Source organism: Excalfactoria chinensis, chromosome 1 (assembly GCF_039878825.1).
Source record: "Excalfactoria chinensis isolate bCotChi1 chromosome 1, bCotChi1.hap2, whole genome shotgun sequence".
In the NCBI taxonomy this organism is placed as follows: Eukaryota; Metazoa; Chordata; class Aves; order Galliformes; family Phasianidae; genus Excalfactoria; species Excalfactoria chinensis.
In genome coordinates this window covers 122,959,490-122,978,066 of record NC_092825.1, presented here as the reverse complement: position 1 = coordinate 122,978,066, position 18,577 = coordinate 122,959,490, and the positions used below count along the sequence as shown (strand labels likewise).

General features: G+C 41.4%; 2 protein-coding genes across 4 annotated transcripts in view; one reads left to right on the top strand and one right to left on the bottom strand.

The window, feature by feature from the left end:
- Nucleotides 1-14: 14 nt before the first annotated feature.
- On the bottom strand, nucleotides 15-10,026 carry GTPBP6 (GTP binding protein 6 (putative)). Its single transcript, XM_072333858.1, has 10 exons — nucleotides 9,463-10,026; nucleotides 7,191-7,328; nucleotides 6,689-6,759; nucleotides 5,499-5,629; nucleotides 5,027-5,097; nucleotides 4,420-4,578; nucleotides 2,478-2,686; nucleotides 1,555-1,703; nucleotides 1,107-1,259; nucleotides 15-655 (listed from the first exon to the last, which is right to left on the bottom strand). The coding sequence occupies exons 1-10, from the start codon at nucleotides 9,839-9,841 to the stop codon at nucleotides 514-516; spliced, it is 1,602 nt and encodes a 533-aa protein (XP_072189959.1). The 5' UTR covers nucleotides 9,842-10,026; the 3' UTR covers nucleotides 15-513.
- LOC140250803 (cohesin subunit SA-2-like) overlaps nucleotides 9,948-18,577 on the top strand; it is a 54,964-nt gene continuing 46,334 nt past the window's right edge. For 2 of the 3 annotated variants that reach the window (XM_072333845.1, XM_072333830.1), the window contains exons 1-5: nucleotides 9,948-10,069; nucleotides 10,412-10,589; nucleotides 14,839-14,923; nucleotides 15,529-15,675; nucleotides 17,605-17,701. In XM_072333845.1, coding sequence (XP_072189946.1) covers nucleotides 10,546-10,589; nucleotides 14,839-14,923; nucleotides 15,529-15,675; nucleotides 17,605-17,701 — 373 coding nt within the window. In that variant the 5' untranslated portion in view covers nucleotides 9,948-10,069; nucleotides 10,412-10,545. Of the gene's footprint in view, nucleotides 10,070-10,411; nucleotides 10,590-14,059; nucleotides 14,268-14,838; nucleotides 14,924-15,528; nucleotides 15,676-17,604; nucleotides 17,702-18,577 lie in introns of all 3 variants that reach the window. The other variant, XM_072333837.1, reaches the window with a different exon arrangement.

The following is an 18,577-nucleotide window of genomic DNA, read 5'->3' as shown; positions in this document are numbered from 1 at the left end:
AGGAACATGGGTAGAAGACATTCACAGCTCGCTTTATTGTTCGCTTAAATATACGCATCTGTGTTGTTTCCGTTTCACTGCAGTAATAACTGGCAGTTATTGTAAGTACACATTCAAGCAGAACACGTGCGAATATCTGCATTATTTATATGCAGCCAACAACGTTTTCTTCAGTAACATTCATTTTCCGAAAAATGTGATTAAAAACTCTTTATATGTCGTAGTATTTTCCTGAAGGTTAACTCAGATGCCATCCTGTGATTCCCACATTTGAGGTTCAGAGTCAAGGACAATTCCAACATAAAATTACTGCTATCTTTGCACTTGCTGCCAGAATGAAGCTCAAAGCTGCTGTTTCCAAACAGAAGTTTTCTGAACCACTGTCCATTTCTACAATGTGTCAAAAACATCAACTAGTTAAGAAATAAACTGTCCGGCATCCAGGCTAGTGAGCCATCAGTTTCATTCCAGTCTTCTTAACGAGATCTCAGTTTCTTTTGCGAGAGAAGGATTTCACGGTAAAAAGAACTTACTGTTAGGAAAGAGGTTTCTGTATCTGCCAAAAGCAGAGTTGCTGATTATCACCTTCACCCTGGCTGTACCATCATCAGGCATGATGTCTACTTCCTGAACTGTTGATTCTTTATAGAGCCAGCTGGAAAAGCGAAAGGGTATCAGCAATTTAAAGGCATCCTGCAGTGCATAAAATGTGATGTTTGGTTTTGGCCTACACGTTCCAATCTAAGTAATTCAACGCCATAAAAGACGAAGTTCCTCACTTAACTAACTCTTCATTTGCTACTTGCTGTTTGGAAATAAAATATAGCGTTTACATAAATGTTTCAGATCTCTGGTTTGGATTTTTTTTCCCCCCAGAAATCTGGCTCCAGGAGCAGCAGAATTGTCTTTCAAGAAATTTACCTTACTGAACAAACACAGTATCTACTGTGGCTATTTTCAATAAGCTATTAGCCTTTTGACAATTAATCATCACAGCAGTTTTTACAGAAAATTAAAATCAGTGGGGTATGTTTTGGCAAATCTAAGACTCGCAAGACTGAGTCTTTTATTTGTCCAAGTCCTTCTTACAGCTCAGAACCGTTTACCTTAGCTGAGGTCCCTCTAAGTTGACTGTAATTGTCAGAATCTTCTTTCCTGTTGCTTTCAGAATTTTTTTCTCTATTTCTTCTTTCAGCTCTTCTAAACCGTGCCCATGTAGAGCAGAAATGGCTAAAGCATTTTCTTCAGAGGGTTGATAGCTGAAAAGTAGTAATGACCCACATGTTTGTTTGTAAAGATTAGACTGTGAAAATACTCCAAGCACAGACAATTTAGCTGTTACGTCATACTCATACATCCCTACAGAGACAGACTGCTTCTTCTGTGACACAAGTGATTTCTTTTGAAACTTAAGGATGAAAAATTAAGTTTTAAGCTCATGGCTACATACGTAAACTACTGGTTCATGTATTCAGAAGTGTGGAAGCTCTTCTAGAATCGAGGAGCGTCCAGAACATAAGAAATGTTTAAGTACACACGACATCTCTTGCTTACCTTTCTATCAAATCCACTTTGTTATGAACTTCTACCATTGATTCAAGTAAATGGCTTGGAAGGTTAAGATTCTTTAGAACTGATAAAACGCTTGCTTTCTGGAGGACGGTTTCAGGATGAGTAATATCCCTCACGTGAACTATCAGATCCTAACAAGCATCAATATACAGAAGTTACTGAATGGAACATTCCAGTTACCAGGTTGTAGATATTTCATACTATTTGTGCATTTGTTTTATACAAGCTACTTTTCTATCCACTAGATAATATTCTGTCAGGTTAACAATATAAAATGAACTATCAGGATGGTATTAAATCCATACCTTCCTTATCCATAGCTCTTGAGATAGTGTTACTGGTGATCCACTTAGAAAACTTTCTACAAAAGTTACCAGTTTCAAGAACATATATGATTGGAGATATCACAAATCTAAGGCAAACCACGATAAAAAACAAGGAAACGCAATATTTGCATTCAAAATATTTCAGCATCTTTGCTCAAGATACTGCTTCAAACTTTAGAAACAATAATAAAAAGTAAATCTATTGCTTTTCAATTAACACGTGAAAAAACAAACAAGTATGACAGCCACTGTTAGCTTTTGTAATTCCTGTTATTACACAGTCTAATCCTCTGAAGTATTCAGGCATCCAGCTACCACTGAATTTCTTTATCTTTGTGGTTACAAGCTTTGTTTATATCTCTGTCCTTGGAGAACGGAATAGTTCCATTGGAAGAGACATACAAATATCATCTAGTCCAATGGCCTGACCGCTTCAGGGCTAGCCAAAAGTAAAAGCATGTCATTAAGGGCATCGAATACAAAGATCACCATGCCAGTTATGTTCCCCCTTTCAGATGGGTCAAAGATGATCTAAAAGAAAACTGATGTAATGTTTAAAATGTGTAGTCAACTACTTACTGAGTAAGCAACTTCTTCTAACGTAGCTGAAAAGGACCCAACCAGATTATGCGGAAGGTCAGACAGAAACCCAATAGTATCAACATATATAACTGCCATACGTGAGGGCAGATGGCCAGCATGAGCGGTAATATCAAGAGTAGCAAACAGCTGATCTCGGGGTTGAATTCCTGCTTCCCCTGTCAAGGCTTTGATCAATGTAGTTTTCCCTAATTAAAATATAACCAAAACGAGAAGAGAAAATTTTAATGACTTCAAGTAAAATTTTAATTTGTAAGATTCAGGTGAGTTTTATGATGTAACATCATACCCTTTTGCATCTAGTTTGCGAGTTTATGTCTATGACTTGTTATCTATGTTACGTCATAAAATCCAAGATTATCTTAACTTTTTCAACTTGGAACTGGATTTAAGGCCACATCCAAGGGTTATGCTGTGAAATCATGAGATAATCACCAACTGAACTGAGCTACACTGACCTACCTGCATGTCTCACCTCTAAGGCTAGCTGAAAAATGCTGCCAGTGACAGCACTTCAAAACTCCTCTGCACTTCTGTTCTGAAATTAAACAAAACAATGTAATATTTCCTTGTTAGATCCGACAATCACCAGAAGCACTAATATCGTGTCGTTTATTAGTTTTATGCTTTCATTAGGTGTTCTGTCATGAATATAAGACTAGGAGTGTATTTAACTTTTCATGGATGTTTCACAGAATTTACAGCCATTATTTAGAATATATATGGAGCTCTTTAGCTTAAAGTACTTCTATTATGTGTGCCAAGTCCTACCACAGATGTTTTGTTGAATCTTCATTTTTAAAAGTAGCTTTAAAGTATCAGCATAACAGATGGTAAAGTTAGTTTAAGATAAGTTTCTTTTTTATAAATGTGTTGAATAATAAAATGAAGTGGTTTTAAAATAATGTAAACTGAAAAAGAGTCTAGTCCGATGTCAATTTATGCCTTGTGTATGAGTTGTAAGCTATTAGAAAAAAAAAACCAAAAAAAATCACAAAAAAAAAAGCTTTGTCTTTACTTAGATTATCTTAAAAGCATTTCTTTAAACACTACACATAAATCTGTGAAAAGCTACACTGTCTCTTAAACACATTTCTCAGATTAGCTGCCCTACTGATTTGTACCGTTCTCTATCATAGGACATAATAGAGTCAGAGAATCAGAATCACCGAGGTTGGAAAAGACCTCCAAGACGATCCAGTCCAACTGGCCACTTACCACCAATACCTCCCACTAAATCACGTCCCTTAGTACAATATCTAAATGTTTCTTGAACACCTTCAGGAACAGTGATTCCACCACCTCCCTGAGCAGCCCGTTTGAGCGCCTGACCACACTTTTGGAGAAGAAGCTTTTCCTAACATCCAACCTGAATCTCCCCTGGCTCAATTTGAGGCCATTCTTTCTATCTCCTCTAGTTAATAGGAGAAGAGGCCGACCCCTCACCATAGTCTATCTCCCTTCATGTAGTTGTAGAAAGTGATAAGTTCTCCCCTGAGCCTCCTCTTCTCCAGACTGTACAATCCCAGCTCTCTCAGCTGCTCTCCATAAGACTTGTGCTCCAGACCCCGCACAGCTTTGCTGTCCTTCTCTGAACATGCTTCAGTGCCTCAATGTCTTTCTTGCAGTGAGGGGCCCGATAACAGGACACTAGCAGTTGTCTTTAACACTAACCGTAAAATCCTTTTCACAGGATTAGGAATTAGGAATTTCTCCAGAACATGTCTGCAGAAACATCTTACTGTAACAGACATTATTTGCTGTCTTAACTATTACCTAATTGTCATACACTCATTACACAATCTAAAACTTACTTAGAATACAAAGCCTATTTATACTAAAATCAGATTCTGGCTAGACATTCTAATTAAAAATTAGACAAGGTAAGCTTTTTTTGTGTTATAATTTTGCTTTTGCTTACCACAATTAGTATAGCCCATTACTGAGATAATTGGAAACTCGCGTTTTCTGCGCTGAGTTCTGAGCAAAGATCTTTTTCTTCTTAGTTTCTCCAAGGCATTCCTAATTTTAAGTTCTTTTTCTCTCAAGAGACGATTCTGTGTCTCCATGAAAGTTTCACCTGAAAAATACTTAAGAGTAATTGGCAGAACAGTCTATAACAGAGCAATAAATAACAGCTGGATATCTGGAAATTGAGTGAGTTACCACTAGAGGATATGACATTATAAATAAGCAACTAAAACTATGTACTCTTGCCAAAGATAGAGTCAGAGTGACAAATAAATATTAAAACATATACTAAGCACTTTAGAATAACCAATGCATGGTTATGGTATACTCCTGTGGTAACAAATACTCTGCCCATGGCCACTTATTGAGCACTAAAACTTTATTATAGTCACAACTGAAGTTACTTTCCAACAAATCTTATGTACGTTCACTTAATTAAGATGCAGAACACAAATTGCCTTTCCTCACAGCCTCCCCCAGTAAAGTAAGATGTAATTAAATATGTTAATTCTGGAGAAAAAAGAATCTTCTAATTCATGAGAATATTTAGACTTTACCTGAGCCCATGATGTATCTTGATCCACCTCTCTGCTGATCTAGATGAGACACCTCAGTTTTTAGATTTGACCTGGCAGTGTGGTAATAATTAATTAGAAGAGGACTATTTTAATCCAGCTATCTTAAAATGCCTAGCAAATATGTAGCACTATTGACATTCTAACACTACAGATGAAAACACTAGAAGAAAGAAGTGTAAACAAAGACTGCTGCTCATGGGGAAACCACCAGACCAGGCTGCCCAGAGCCACATCCAGCCTGGCCTTGAATGCCTCTAGGGATGGGGCATCCACAACCTCTTTGGGCAACCTGTTCCAGCATGTATATTTTAGGCAACGATTGAGAACAGGAAGCAACAACCAAAACAACATTGTTTTTCTTTACGGTACAGTATTATACTGTTAGTTAGTTTTAAAAAACTGTCACCAAAATATGGAAATATCAATATGTACTTTGGACAACTTGAGGTACCTGAGGAGTGGAATTTCAGCCAACGCAATCTGGAGTTTTGCTTCCTTAGTTCGAGCATTACAACGAAAAATATGAAGTACAACCGTGTATCTGTCAAAGACTTTCACGCCCCAGGCATCTTCCAGTTCTTTCTTTAGCCATGTAAAACAAAATAATCTAGATGTTTTCTGTCAGTAAATCACCTAGTACACAGGATTATGGTTAGACTCAGAGGATTCTCTTTAAATGGATGGATAATGATTATGGGCACCCCAAATCAAAATGTTGATATGGCAGAAAGATGAAAGAGTTTAGAAGGTAGAACTTTACATGTATATTTACATTCTATAGATTATGAGACACTTTCAATTTCTATTTTATCAGTAAATCAAAGCACTCTAAGATGTCTCTTAGAGGTATCTATCTGTGTTCATTTTACAATCCAGGGAATGTATTCAAAATTTTCTGCAAAGGATGAATGTTTGCTTACAGTGTTTGTATTATTTTACACCCTGCATGACACCGTACATGCAAAAGAGGCTAATAAGTACTTATTTTATTTTGACTAAGCATTTCAAAGAGCGTTAGAGCTCATCTGCCAGTTATTTTACTACCACAGTATTAAAAAGTGAAAAAAAGCTGAACAGCCAAGCATGCTTCTCCCCCCCCCCCAGCAATGTATCCATTGCATTTTCTTTTTAAGGATTAGGAATTAGTTCAAATTAGTTCAAATATATAAAAAACTGAAATACAGGCTTGCTTTGAATCTATACCTCACATTCAAAATACAATACAGCAACCACAGCACTACAGAAAAGAGATACAAGATCCAGAGGTACAGAAACTAGTGCATGCATCTAATCCCAAACCTTCATGTTTCTTCACAACAAAAGCAGTGCTATCATCCCCACTTTGTATAAAAGACTCAAGTAACTTCTCCAGCATTTTAAGAGGAGCCTGTGGCAGAAGTGGGAGCAAAGTCCAAATGGCCATTAGGCTGCAGGAAAGTTTCATGCATGATAGCTGCATGAAATACCCTTAAATCAACTGGAGAAATATAACAGGAATTAAGCTTCCCTTTGAGAAAACTCAGTCTAGCTGGCTTCATTTATCATCATTTGCAAGTTCAGAGCAATTGACCCTACTGATATCACCAACATCTTCCAAATAACATGGTGCAAAGAATATGATTTGATATTATATTTAATTACCTTTGTTATGGGAGATATTCTTTCCACATTCAAGAAGACAGCTGTCACGTGGGGCAATTTTTTAATCTTTTCTAGAAGATGGATAGCCAGGACAAAATGCAGAGTTAAATGTCAGTTCTCTTTTTTGAAATATACAGAATATAAAACCATTTTGCACTGGGCGCAGAGCTCATAAAACACCAAATGACATCATACTCTTTGACCACAGAGCAGTCGTACTTGCACTAACTTCACCCTACATCAAAAACAGCTGCCCTTCTCACCCATGCCAATCACTTCAACATAGAGCTTAAGTTGCCGGACATATTTTCAAATGAGTCACTTCTATTTGGTGCCACTTTTGTTACCTTTTAAAAACACCACTTTAGTTTGTTTTCAAAGCTATTGGATGGATTAAAAAAGTCCTCTACTCTTCCTCAGTGTTTATACCCATCCTCAAATAGTTCAGCTACGGAAGGTTTCCTTTGACAAAGATGCAGTGCTGAAAAATCTCACATCTTACCTGTCAAAGCTTCAAAGTTTCCTTTGCCAAAAATGAACTTCTTGGCAGGATTTTTGGTAGGAATAATTATTTTATCTACAACTGTCCAGTTCTGAAGGGTATCTATAAGAGCAACGGCTTCGGCAATCTGTAATTCAGCTTTAGAAACACACACACAGAAAGAGGGGGAAAAAAGATTGTATCAGTTGCTTAGATTTCCAGTAACTACAAGACATGCATGCGCAGGTAAAGATTGCACTCAACACTTATATTCTACTCGTCTATTTATTTCAACCAGGAGCATAAGGAGCTGTTTAAACTCATAGTAATTTCACTACACAAAAGCATCTGGCTACCACTGTAAATTATTTTTATGGTTGTTGATAATCAACAACCAAAACTGGCTTAAAACAACTGTTACTTTAGATGAGCACAAAAACATGGGATTAATTCCTTGCTGTTTTGTAGCAATACGTAAAGAATTATTAATACTGCATACGTTGCTGTCTTAGTTTCATCTGGAATGGAATTCTTCAGCATCCCGTATGATGCTATGGTTTTGATTCTAGGAGAAAAACAACGTTGATAACACGCTGATGTTTGCAGGTGCTGCTTAGTAAATAGTTTTATCTCAACCCATGAGTTCTATTTATTTTTTTTCCAGATTCTCTTCCCCATCTCACTAGGAAGGGGGGGAGTAAGTAAGGGGTTGTGTGATGTTCAGCCACCTGCAGGGTTAAACCACACTAGCTGGTGTGTTAGCAAAATTGTTTTCCCCCTAGAACTGCAACATAGCATCATACCAGACTCTCTGGGTGTAACACCTAACATACCTGCTGCTAACTCCACTGGTACTTAATCATGTAAGGATCTACACTGACTTCTGATGTGCTAAGGACACAGATTTCAATCTTGTTTATTTTAAATATCCACAGTGCAAAGCCCTGTATGAAATAACATGAGCTACAAGGGTCTATCAGAGCAGCAGATTCAGCTTCCACTCGCCAAACTTGTTTTCAGAGGAACTCCATCATGCTTCTCAAGACAGCAAAACATACTCGATATATTAAAGAGGTTACCTTGATCCAAAAGGTAATATACTTTTTAAAGATAACTGTGCCCCTGTTTTTCCTCATATCGCTAGTATTCCTCATTAAATGCATACTTCTGTGGTCACTATGGTATTTCAACAGTCATTCCAAAGCATTTGTTGAGATTCCAGGCTCTTCATCTAAGGGCCTAAATAAACAAAAATGGGGCACTGCTATTCTTCTGTACAATTGGACCGAAAGGCGGCTTTGTACAAAGACCACTCCAAAAGGAATACTCCCTATTTAATGATGTTGGCCCATGACACCAGAAGCAGATGTTGATGGTATGGCAACTGAAGCTGAGCCTTCACAGCAGCGTTCCATCACATGTTGTTGCCGTGTGACAGATGGCAGCAGTCTGACACAATGGTGTCTAAAGCAGAAGTGCAGATGAAACAAACGTCACTGAATTCCTCCATGCAGAATAAAATGGCACCCACTGACAGTCATCAGTGCTTGCTGGATGTTTATGGAGAGCAAACAGTAGATGTGAGCACAGTGATGCAGCAGGCGGTGCATTACAGTGGTAACATGAGAGCTGTGATAGATAAGCCATGTTGCAGATGGACACGCACATCTGACTCCTCTACTGATGCAGATTTTTATGTGCACAGCATGCAGGCTCTTGTTCAATTCAGGCAAAAATGCTTAGTTAATGCTGATGGCTACACTGAAAACCTGTGTTTTGTGGCTGGTAAATTGCTCTAACAAATAATTTGCTCTTTGTATCTGTTGTAGTTTCCATGGAAATCAATAGGAGGCTCTACTTTCCGAGTGACATACAGGGTTTTGTTTTTTTTTCAGTTCTAAAGTGGATGCAGTTACATAAATCCTTTAAAAGTTACAAGTTTTATTCTGTAAAAGGATTGTAATTTGTAGCAGTGATGAAGCTGAATGGAACTTAGGCTCCTCCATGACAAACTTCAAGGCCCTAACAAGAAGTTTACTGGTGAATGTGCCACAGGATCGTAGAATGGGTTGAGTTGGAAGGTGCCCTTTAAGACCACCTAATCCAACTCCCTTGCAACAAAAAGGAACACCTCATTCTCATATAATCATATATAAGGCCGCCCCTTCCCTGCTCCCCCCTGCTGACAGAGCGCAGCCCCAAGGGCCCACAAGCCCTCCCCACCAACCCCAGCCCCGCAGGAGCACCGTGGGCTGCAGGCTCCGCCGCCCGCCCACCCGCCGCTCCCACACACCCGTGGTGAGCAGCGGCTTCTTCGGGCCCCACCTCACCGCCGGGTGCACCACAGCCACGCGGTGCGCGCCGAGCTGCGGCCCGAGCGGCGAGGGGCCGAGCAGCTCCTCCAGCTCCTCGTCATCTCCTTCGTCCTCGTCCCCCTCCTCCCCCTCGTCCTCATCTTCATCATCGCCATTATTATCATCATCCCCGCCAGCGCCCGCCGCTCCTTTCCACCGCCCCTTGCCGCCCGGCGGTCGCTGAGGAGCACACAGGCGGAGAGCAGCGGCGGCGGCACCGAACGAGCGGCTGTACGGCGGCCTAAGGGGGCAGCGGGCCGCGCCGAGCGCCCGGCGGCAATGCAGCAGCAGCGACCACGAGAGGCGGCCGGGCCCCATGACGCGACCGCGGCGGGAAGGCGGGCTGCTACGGAGGCCGCACGGTAGCGGTACTCTGCGAGTCTGCGCGGCCCGCCCCGCGTGACCGCCATCCCCGCCGCTGATTGGCTGAGGGGCGGCCGTGATTGATGCCAGGCGCTGTGGGGCTGGGGCCCGGCTGGCTGCGGCTGAGGAGGGCGGCGGTGTGGGCCGAGGTTTGGCCGTTGGGCTGACGTTCCCTTACAGCGGGTAGGTGAGCGAGCATGGCCTCCCCCTACTCGTCCTCGCTTTCTCTTCCCGCTGCCGTCGAGCTGGGCCGCGCCCGTAGCCTCTGCGTTCTCGTCCGGCTCCGTGTAGGCGCCCAGGCCCGGCGGGCCGGGGCCGTTGCCTCCATAAGAAGGGGCCTGTGTGAAGGCACGGGGGAGCAGCTGCTACGAGGCTGCTGCCGGAGCAGGGGTCCCACCTCCGAACCTTCCTCTTTGAATGAATTTCTCCCCCGGAGCCGTGTTTTTTCTCCTGCCGCTTGGCGGTGCGTGAGGAGTTAATGAATTAATCAGCAATTAACCTTTCTCCGTTTTCTTCTCTCGACAGTTCGCTGCTGCCCTTCCCGCAAGTACCAGGCCGGACGAACGGTGCCGTTAACTTCTGAGCGTGGCCAAGTTCCCCCAGCAGCGGTGCCGGTCGGGTTAGCTCGATGCCTGTGCTGCTGAAATAATGTAGTGGAAATGATAGCCGAGCCCAACGCAGCCAGTAACCTCCCCAGCCACAAGTAAGGCCTTACGTGAGGTTTTTGGTAATTGAGGGCACTGTCCCTCGGGTTTGTGTTGTGGGAGGATGTGTCATTGGGAGTGTGAGGGCTAAAAGGGGTATTGGGGATGTGCTAGGGCTTGTTACCAATGTCTGTGTTTTACTGTCTTTGCTGTATTGTTTAGCATCCTCTAAATGCAGACTTTTGTGTTGATCTCGGTCTTATTTCCGTGTCTCATTCATTGGAGTGCAAATAACCTAGACTGAATTAGATATTATGAGGAAATTCTTCCCTCAGGGGCAGTGGGGCACTGGCACAGCTGCCCAGAGAAGCTGTGGTGCCCCATCCCTGGAGGCACTCAAGGCCAGGTTGGATGGGGCCCTGGGCAGCCTGAGGTGGTGGGGAGCAGCCCTGCCCTAGCATGGGTTGGGCTGGGTGGGCTGTTAGATTCCTTCTGATCCAACCGTTCTGTGATTCTGGGAGTAAAGATGGGCAGATTTATAGTCTTGGCATATATGTTCACTTCAGTAACATTTAGAGTGCTGAAAGTCTGCTAAGTTAAACTGTGGTCTGCCTGATGCACTGCCTGTTCCTTTCTATCATAGGGCATAGAGAGAAGATGTACTAGTCCATAGCTGCCTTCACAGGGGTGTATCAAGTCTTCCCATCTTACAAAGCGTGTGTTTTTAGGCATCAAGTTGAGGTGATCTATAAGTCAAATTTGTTCACATTGTTTAAAGAATGGTACAAGGGAGTAGAAAGAGCAGATACAGTACAGTTGATAAGTGTGGGCATATCTCGTGTAGTTTCAAAGAGTGAAAATTCCTAGGTATCCAGCATTGATCATTTTGGACTCACTGTAGCTTGTCCTATTCTGGTCACCTTCTGAGCAGATGCGCTTCAGGTCTTTTGTTTCCCTAAGCGTTGCCCTTAATCCATGATGCCAATCAATGTAGCTTGCTAAATGGCCTTTTTGGAATGTTTCATTTTTAGTCAGCCTTGCTATATCAAAAGTGGCAGGAGGGCACCTGGCAATTGTTTAGCTGAACTTCTGATGTTGTCTCAAAAAGGTGAAGCAGTTAATTGAAAGAATCTTACTGGTAGGATTTGTCCAGTAATGTAAAAGGAACAATTAGCCTACATAGGAACATAACCTACATAGGAACATGGTGTTAAGGAGGTAGCTTTCTTTTGTGTATCGTAGTCTGCTTGAAACATTTATTAAGTTGGGAAAACTGAACTCAGAAATTCTCACAATAACGTTGCTTGAGGACTGGAAGAAGGGCTTTGCTTCCTTCCTGCTTCAAGTGTTTCTATCTCATCACTTGCGCTTCTAGTGCTAGTGAAAGGACTATATTGTGGCAGGAAGGCATGGTAAAAGTGTGCCTGTGAGGCATATGTAGCAGGGTCTAAAAGTCAGAGTTATGATGAGGTAGGAGCGGCATTCTGCCTGTGCTTTCTTACTGATCACTGACAGAAACAAAATAAATGGTTGCAAAGTGTCCCTTGCTGGTGCACAAGGCAGTGAGTTTAGGTATGTAAAAAAGAAAACATCACATTGCTTCAAAATTTGTTGTACTTCCTGTTATGTTCATGTGGTTGAAAAGGTGTTACATATAACGTTATGCATAAGGATAACTGCAGTAATAATTGTGTCATCCTCAGGGCTGGATACAATAGTTCCTGTTTTGCTTGAGAAATTAAGAGGGTGTCTTCATTCTGTTTGACAGTTTCTTCTAAAGAATCATAGTTGTGCAGATTAAAAATAAATAAATCCATGGAAATACTTAATTTTGGAATGACTTCAGTTTGTAGACTGTGGTGTGGTTGGGGAAGGTGTTCACCTCCCTTATGAATGGCATCACTGGAAATAACAATATTAAAAGGAAATAAAAAGAGAGAAATATGAGTACTGATCATACACGACATTTGAAATATCACTGCCAAAATTAAATATTTCCAGGTACGGGGATTTTTACAGCTAAGTATAAAGGAACCAAATAAGACCAAAGAAGATCTAAAGGCTTCTCAAGGAATGCAAAACAACCACAAAATTTATGGAATTAAAGACTACATTAAATGCTATAAAACATACCAGTCCAGTTCATAATGAAGTTTGTACCAAAGTGAAAATGCCTCAGCAGTGCTTAGCACGTGTGTGTGTGTGTGTGTGTGTGTGTGTGTGTATGTGTGTGTGGGAGTTAGTCTGACCAGTTTCATCACAGAGCTGTTGTTTTATTGGAGTTGTTAGCCCACATGAGGAAGTTGTAGGTCAACAGTCTTCTCGTTATCACTGAGCTTTGGTAAACCTGCTGTTCCATATACCAAGCATTCACTTACTTTATTAACCCCTTTGCTACTGGCAAATGTTACCTGGCATAAGCTGATGGAAGTATGGACTGTGGACTGTGACAGTGTGACTGTGGACAGTGGACTGTTATGTGAAAGTGTTTTCTCTGTGTGTGTAATGTTTGAATGCAGTCTCAGGACCTCCAGGGTGCTCCTGGGGAGGAGCTGCATGAGTTAAAGCTTCAGTGAGGTGTGATCTGGATGGAGATGTTAAAAGCAGCATGTGTTCAGACAGGTGCTTGGCTGAAATGTCCTACAGCAGTTTGGTTGTTGTTTTCTCATTACTTAAATATTTGAATTCAACTTAGACTTGAGGGTATGTTGCATATTATATTGAGGCTTGTCCTTTTGAAGCAGGAAGTTTTTGGTAATGCTTGAGATACTTAATCTCTGTGGTTCGCAATTACAAATCAAAGGGAATGTTCTGAAAGCTGCAAAGTGTTTTCTGTGGCATGCTGACTTGGTTGTGAAGGACACAGTTCTTTCCTTTTATTGCATGCAGAAATCTAGACAACTAATCTAAGGAGTGGTTTGTCCTAATTTATTTTCCCGCCTTCCATCTGTCAACAGTATGGCACATTCTAAACCTTTCTGTAAGGAAAAGTTCATGGGGTGTAATTGGATTTTTCTCTGTAGGAGACTTAAGCATTTACATGATTTTATTTAGTAATTTGATGTATTTTTATGGAGTCTGGACAGCAGCATAGGAATCTTCAGAAGCCCAGTTCTGCGTTGCTTACGGGACAGTGTTCCATCAGATCCAAAAACTAAACAGAACCTTGTTTAAATAAAAGTTTCTCGCTACCGAAGTAAAACCAGAACCTCTGTCCTGCAGCTGATGGTACGCAGCCTCGGGATTTACTTTGCAGAGTCATTACCTGACTGATGCTGTCTTTGAAAGATAAATGACGCTAATCTGGCATTGATAAACCCAGCAGGACTCAAGTTGGCTCTGTGTCCATAGCGCACTTAATTCTCCATCAGGATATTGGAGAATTGACTGTATCTGACAGTGTAATACACTGTTGTGTTCTCTGTAAAGTGCTCACTTGTGTTAGTATGCTCTCTTCTTGCAGCAGTATCATGAAAATTTAAGTAACTGTACACTCTTATATTTACTTTCTTTTTGTGCCTTCTTGTAGTACAAGTCAACTGGCTTCATGTCCTGGCCACCGTAGTTTAAAAGAAGGCCATAGCAGCCAGCCACCAGTACTGGACCTGCTGCACAAGTGGGATCTAGCTCGTCTGCTCAAACATGACCTTTCGCAAAGCATTTTGTTAGCATTGGGAATGCTGAAAAATGGCATGATTTCATTGCAGATAAATGTATGGCTTCAGATCCCCCAAAAGGTGCATCTTTGTTTATAAAATTATTCTTCCATCATATTAGCAATGACCTGCAAATGAAAATAAGTTTTTTGTGTGTCTTTTTTTTTTTTTTAGCATGTTTTACAGAGCAAGTAAAACTTCCTCTCGTGTTGAGCTGTAGATCCATCAGATGTTGTCCTCTTGTGTAGAGGATCCAAAAGTGGATGTATACTTGTGTTATTGATTGATGGTGCAAAGCTCTTACAGGCTGCTTTAAGTCAACGTCAGCCTTCTGTTTCATTTATTTGCTTTCTTTTTTTGTTTACTTAATTTCTCCTTCCTTCATGTCTTTGATAGTTTCACTAGCTTTCTAATTACCTGCGTATCTCCTAAGAAAGGTAATAGTTTGAAAAAGACTAGAAATTTCTATTGTAGTTTTTAAGTCAGGTTTTGTTTTTTTTTTAAGTAATAAAATAACACCATTTCAAAGCCATTCTATATTGGTAGGGATATTAAAACATGTATGTATGCTCTTGTTTTCTTCTGTGGTGTGTATTTATGTGTCTTGGTTCTTCTCGCTGCTAACTGCCTCAATGTGCTTGTTATGCTTTAGAGAGAACGCTGTCTGTGATGAGACTGTGCCTGAGCGTACTGTGCAGAACAGCAGCTCTGTGAGAAATGGCAACCTGAAAACATCTGTAAGTTTGTTGGTTTATTAATTTTGTTTATAGAATTTATTTTGTCACATTAAATTGTTACAGAATTGAATATTTCAGGAAACAATTGCAGTGCAGGGTTTCGATAACCCAGTCGGTGGCTCCAGCTTGACCCCCAAATTCTGATGACATCGGATCCTCAGTACAGTCACTTCATTTCAGTGTGTGTTCTTCCTTAGCTGTGCATTTTGTGCAACTGATGTTAATTTACAGGTGGTTTGTTTACTTTATGAGTGAAGAGGTGCAGGGGAGCTTTTGTGCTTACCTTTGACCCTTCAGAAATTAGTTACCATTGAAAGATGCCTTATGGGTATTACACAGTCGTTCAGAAGCTTCTTCCATTAGTTTATTTCCAGTTATGCCTTGCTATGTTTATGACATGTTGAGGAGAATATTCGAACTGGTAAATCCTTTCCTTGTAGTCATGTTTGATGATGCCACATCAATCTCACTGAGGCTTAAAAGTTAACAGTCTGGGCAAACCATTACAATTAGGGTAAAGCAAACTTGTTATTAGGGAATAATTAATCTGTAGTTGACTGTTAGTTCATTTTTTTCATGTACTTGCTTTGCTTGACTCATTTCAGAGAGAAAAACGGAAGGTCCGAGAACAGTGTGAAAACATAAGGAGAAATTCTTCCGGTAGCAGAAGAGTGAGCCGGCTGCAGAATGGAGAAGTGGTTGAGGCAGTTACGTTGTTTGAAGTGGTTAGCATGGGGAAGCGAGCCATGCAGGTATTTCCAGCTCTGAATTCTGAGAGGAGTTGGTGGAGGGAAGATGGGAGGGAAGGGGTTGTTTCAATTATTTGTACTTTGGAGTGTTGAAATTTTGTTCTGTTTCTCGTATGGGTGGGTGAGAAACGTGTGTTTGGAAAACTAGTGCGAGCGTGGTTCTTGCAAAGGATGGATCTTGATTAGATTAGTGAAAATGATAGGAGGGACATACGAGGGCTTCTTCAAAAGCAGTGCATCCTTTTATTATTTTGTCAGTATCCATTAGAAGAAGATGCTGGTACTATGGCAGAAGAGGTTGAGTCTTCCTGCCAGTATTCTGTTACGTTTTGTTGCTGCGCAACAGATGGCAGCAGGATAGTCTGACAAAATGGTGTCTGACATGGAAGTGTGAATGAAGCAAAGGTGTGTCATTGAATTCCTCCATACAATAAAAAACAGCACCCACTGACATTTGTTGATGCTGAGAGACCAAGGAGTGGATGTGAGCACAGTGAGATGGTGGGTAGTGCATTTCAGCAGTGGTGATATAGAAGACAAGCCATGCAGGATTTTATGAGCTCAACATGTAGGCTTTCATTCCTTGCTGGTGAAAACGCATAGCTAATTATTTTGGTGAATATATTGAAAACTAGCATTTTATAGCTGAGAAATTGCTTATCAAATAGTGTTATTGTGCTCTTTGTATCTGGCGTAGATTCGATAGAAATAGGAGGTGTTGCTTTTGGAGCTACCTACAGATGTCCTGAAAGCAGTCTTCCTAAAGCTGTGTCTGGATGTGAAAAGCCAGTGATCTTAAAAAATACAGACAATATTAATAAGAGGAAACTTTGTTGTTCAGGATTCTGAATGTCAGGCCCGTTTTTGTTTTTTTGAGGAAGTTTTTTTTTATCTGTTTTCTTTTAACCCTGCTTCAGCACAATTTGATGGCATGTTTCATAATCATCAGGTTTCTTGTGCTTCTGTTTAGTTAGCAGTTTTCTTCAGTGTGAGGAAGTCCACCTCCCCATACTCTATATGAGTGTGTTTGTATCTCTGTGTTATGTTTGTATATGTGTATGGGAGATTAAAAACTGGAGCTTCACTTGTTTTATACATGGTCACACATATGCCACCAGTATGCAGTGTCTCTACAGTGCATGTATGCATGTGTGAAAAGCACATTTCTGTTTTGGATGTGAAGCACTTGTTTTTCTACCATCTGCATCTGGATGTGCACTTTCTGTGCTGCAGCTGTGTTATCTTGAGTATTGCTCCCTGAAGAGCCCAGCTTCTGCTGTGTGAAACTTGATGGGAAGGACTTGAAAAGGCAGCAGGTTGAGTGCAGGCTGCTGCTGCTGGAGGTCAATTGACCTGTGTGGCACTGCAGGCGGGCTGAAGGCTGGATGACTTGTCCCAGCAGGCCTTCTGTTACATACAGGCTGTAGACTGGACTTAGGTAGAAGTGAGATTTAGGGTTGGTTTCTAGGTTAAGTGGGCTATTCCAGCTTTCTGCACAGACCAGGAGAAGAGAACATAGGGGGACCATTGCTGATACTAATTAGCAATGATGCAGAAGTTATTATTACTATTATTTTTAAGTGAATCTGTTACTCCGCTGGTGTCAGGAAAACAGGAGAAGGATGTTTTGGTTTTTGTGTGTTAAGTTTATTAATGCTGAGGTTGTTTTCCCTACTAACAGGGAGTGGAGAGTTTGTGAATGGCAACATTGGCTCAAGCAGAACTTGGGAATGAAGAGTTCAAGGCTTTATTTTGCCTCAAAAAAGCCTACTGTATGTTCTGTTAGAAATGGGACAAAATGATGTGGAATTTGTTGTCAATTTCATAATTTAATGGAGGCAGTAGAATGTTTGTGTCCATTATGGTGTCCTCAGTGAAGTGTAGCATGCTATGTTCAGCTCTTGACTAACAAGTTCCTTTAATCTGTTCTAGTCTGTGGTAGATGACTGGGTTGAAGCTTACAAACAAGACAGGAATGTGGCACTTCTAGATCTGATCAACTTCTTCATTCAGTGCTCAGGCTGCCAAGGTAATTGACTTTCTTAAGAGCTTTTTTGATTGCTTGTCATAGAATCATAGAATAGAATCATAGAATTACTCAGGTTGGAAAAGACCTTGAAGATCATCAAGTCCAACCGCAGCCTAACCAGTAGCCTATCTCTTAAAAAACAACCACAAAACAATACCACAACAACAAACCTCTGCTAAATCATATCCCTGAGTACCACATCCAAGCGGCTCTTAAACACATCCAGGGATGGCGATTCAACCACATCCTTGGGGAGCCCATTCCAGTACCTAACCACCCTTTCTGTAAAGAAGTTCTTTCTAATATCCAACCTAAACTTGCCCTGGCGCAACTTGAGGCCATTTCCCCTCGTCCTGTCACAAGTCAGTAGTGAGAAGAGACCTGCCCCACTCTCACTGTAAGAACCTTTCAGGTACTGGAAGACAGCAATAAGGTCTCCCCTCAGCCTCCTCTTCCTCAAACTAAACAGCCCCAGCTTCCTTAGTCTCTCCTCATAGGGCTGATTCTCCAAGCCCTTAACGAGCCTCGTTGCCCTTCTCTGGACCTGCTCCAGTACCTCCATGTCCTTCTTGTGCTGAGGTGCCCAAAACTGGACACAGTACTCGAGGTGAGGCCTCACCAATGCTGAGTACAGGGGCAGGATGACTTCCTTAGTCCTGCTCACCACACCATTCCTGATACAAGCCAGGATGCCATTGGCCTTCTTGGCCACCTGAGCACACTGCTGGCTCATATTCAGCCGACTGTCCATCAGCACACCAAGGTCCCTTTCCGTCTGGGAGCTTTCCAGCCACACCTCCCCAAGCCTGTAGGGTTGCCTGGGGTTGTTATGACCAAAATGCAGGACCCGACACTTGGCCCTGTTGAAACTCATTC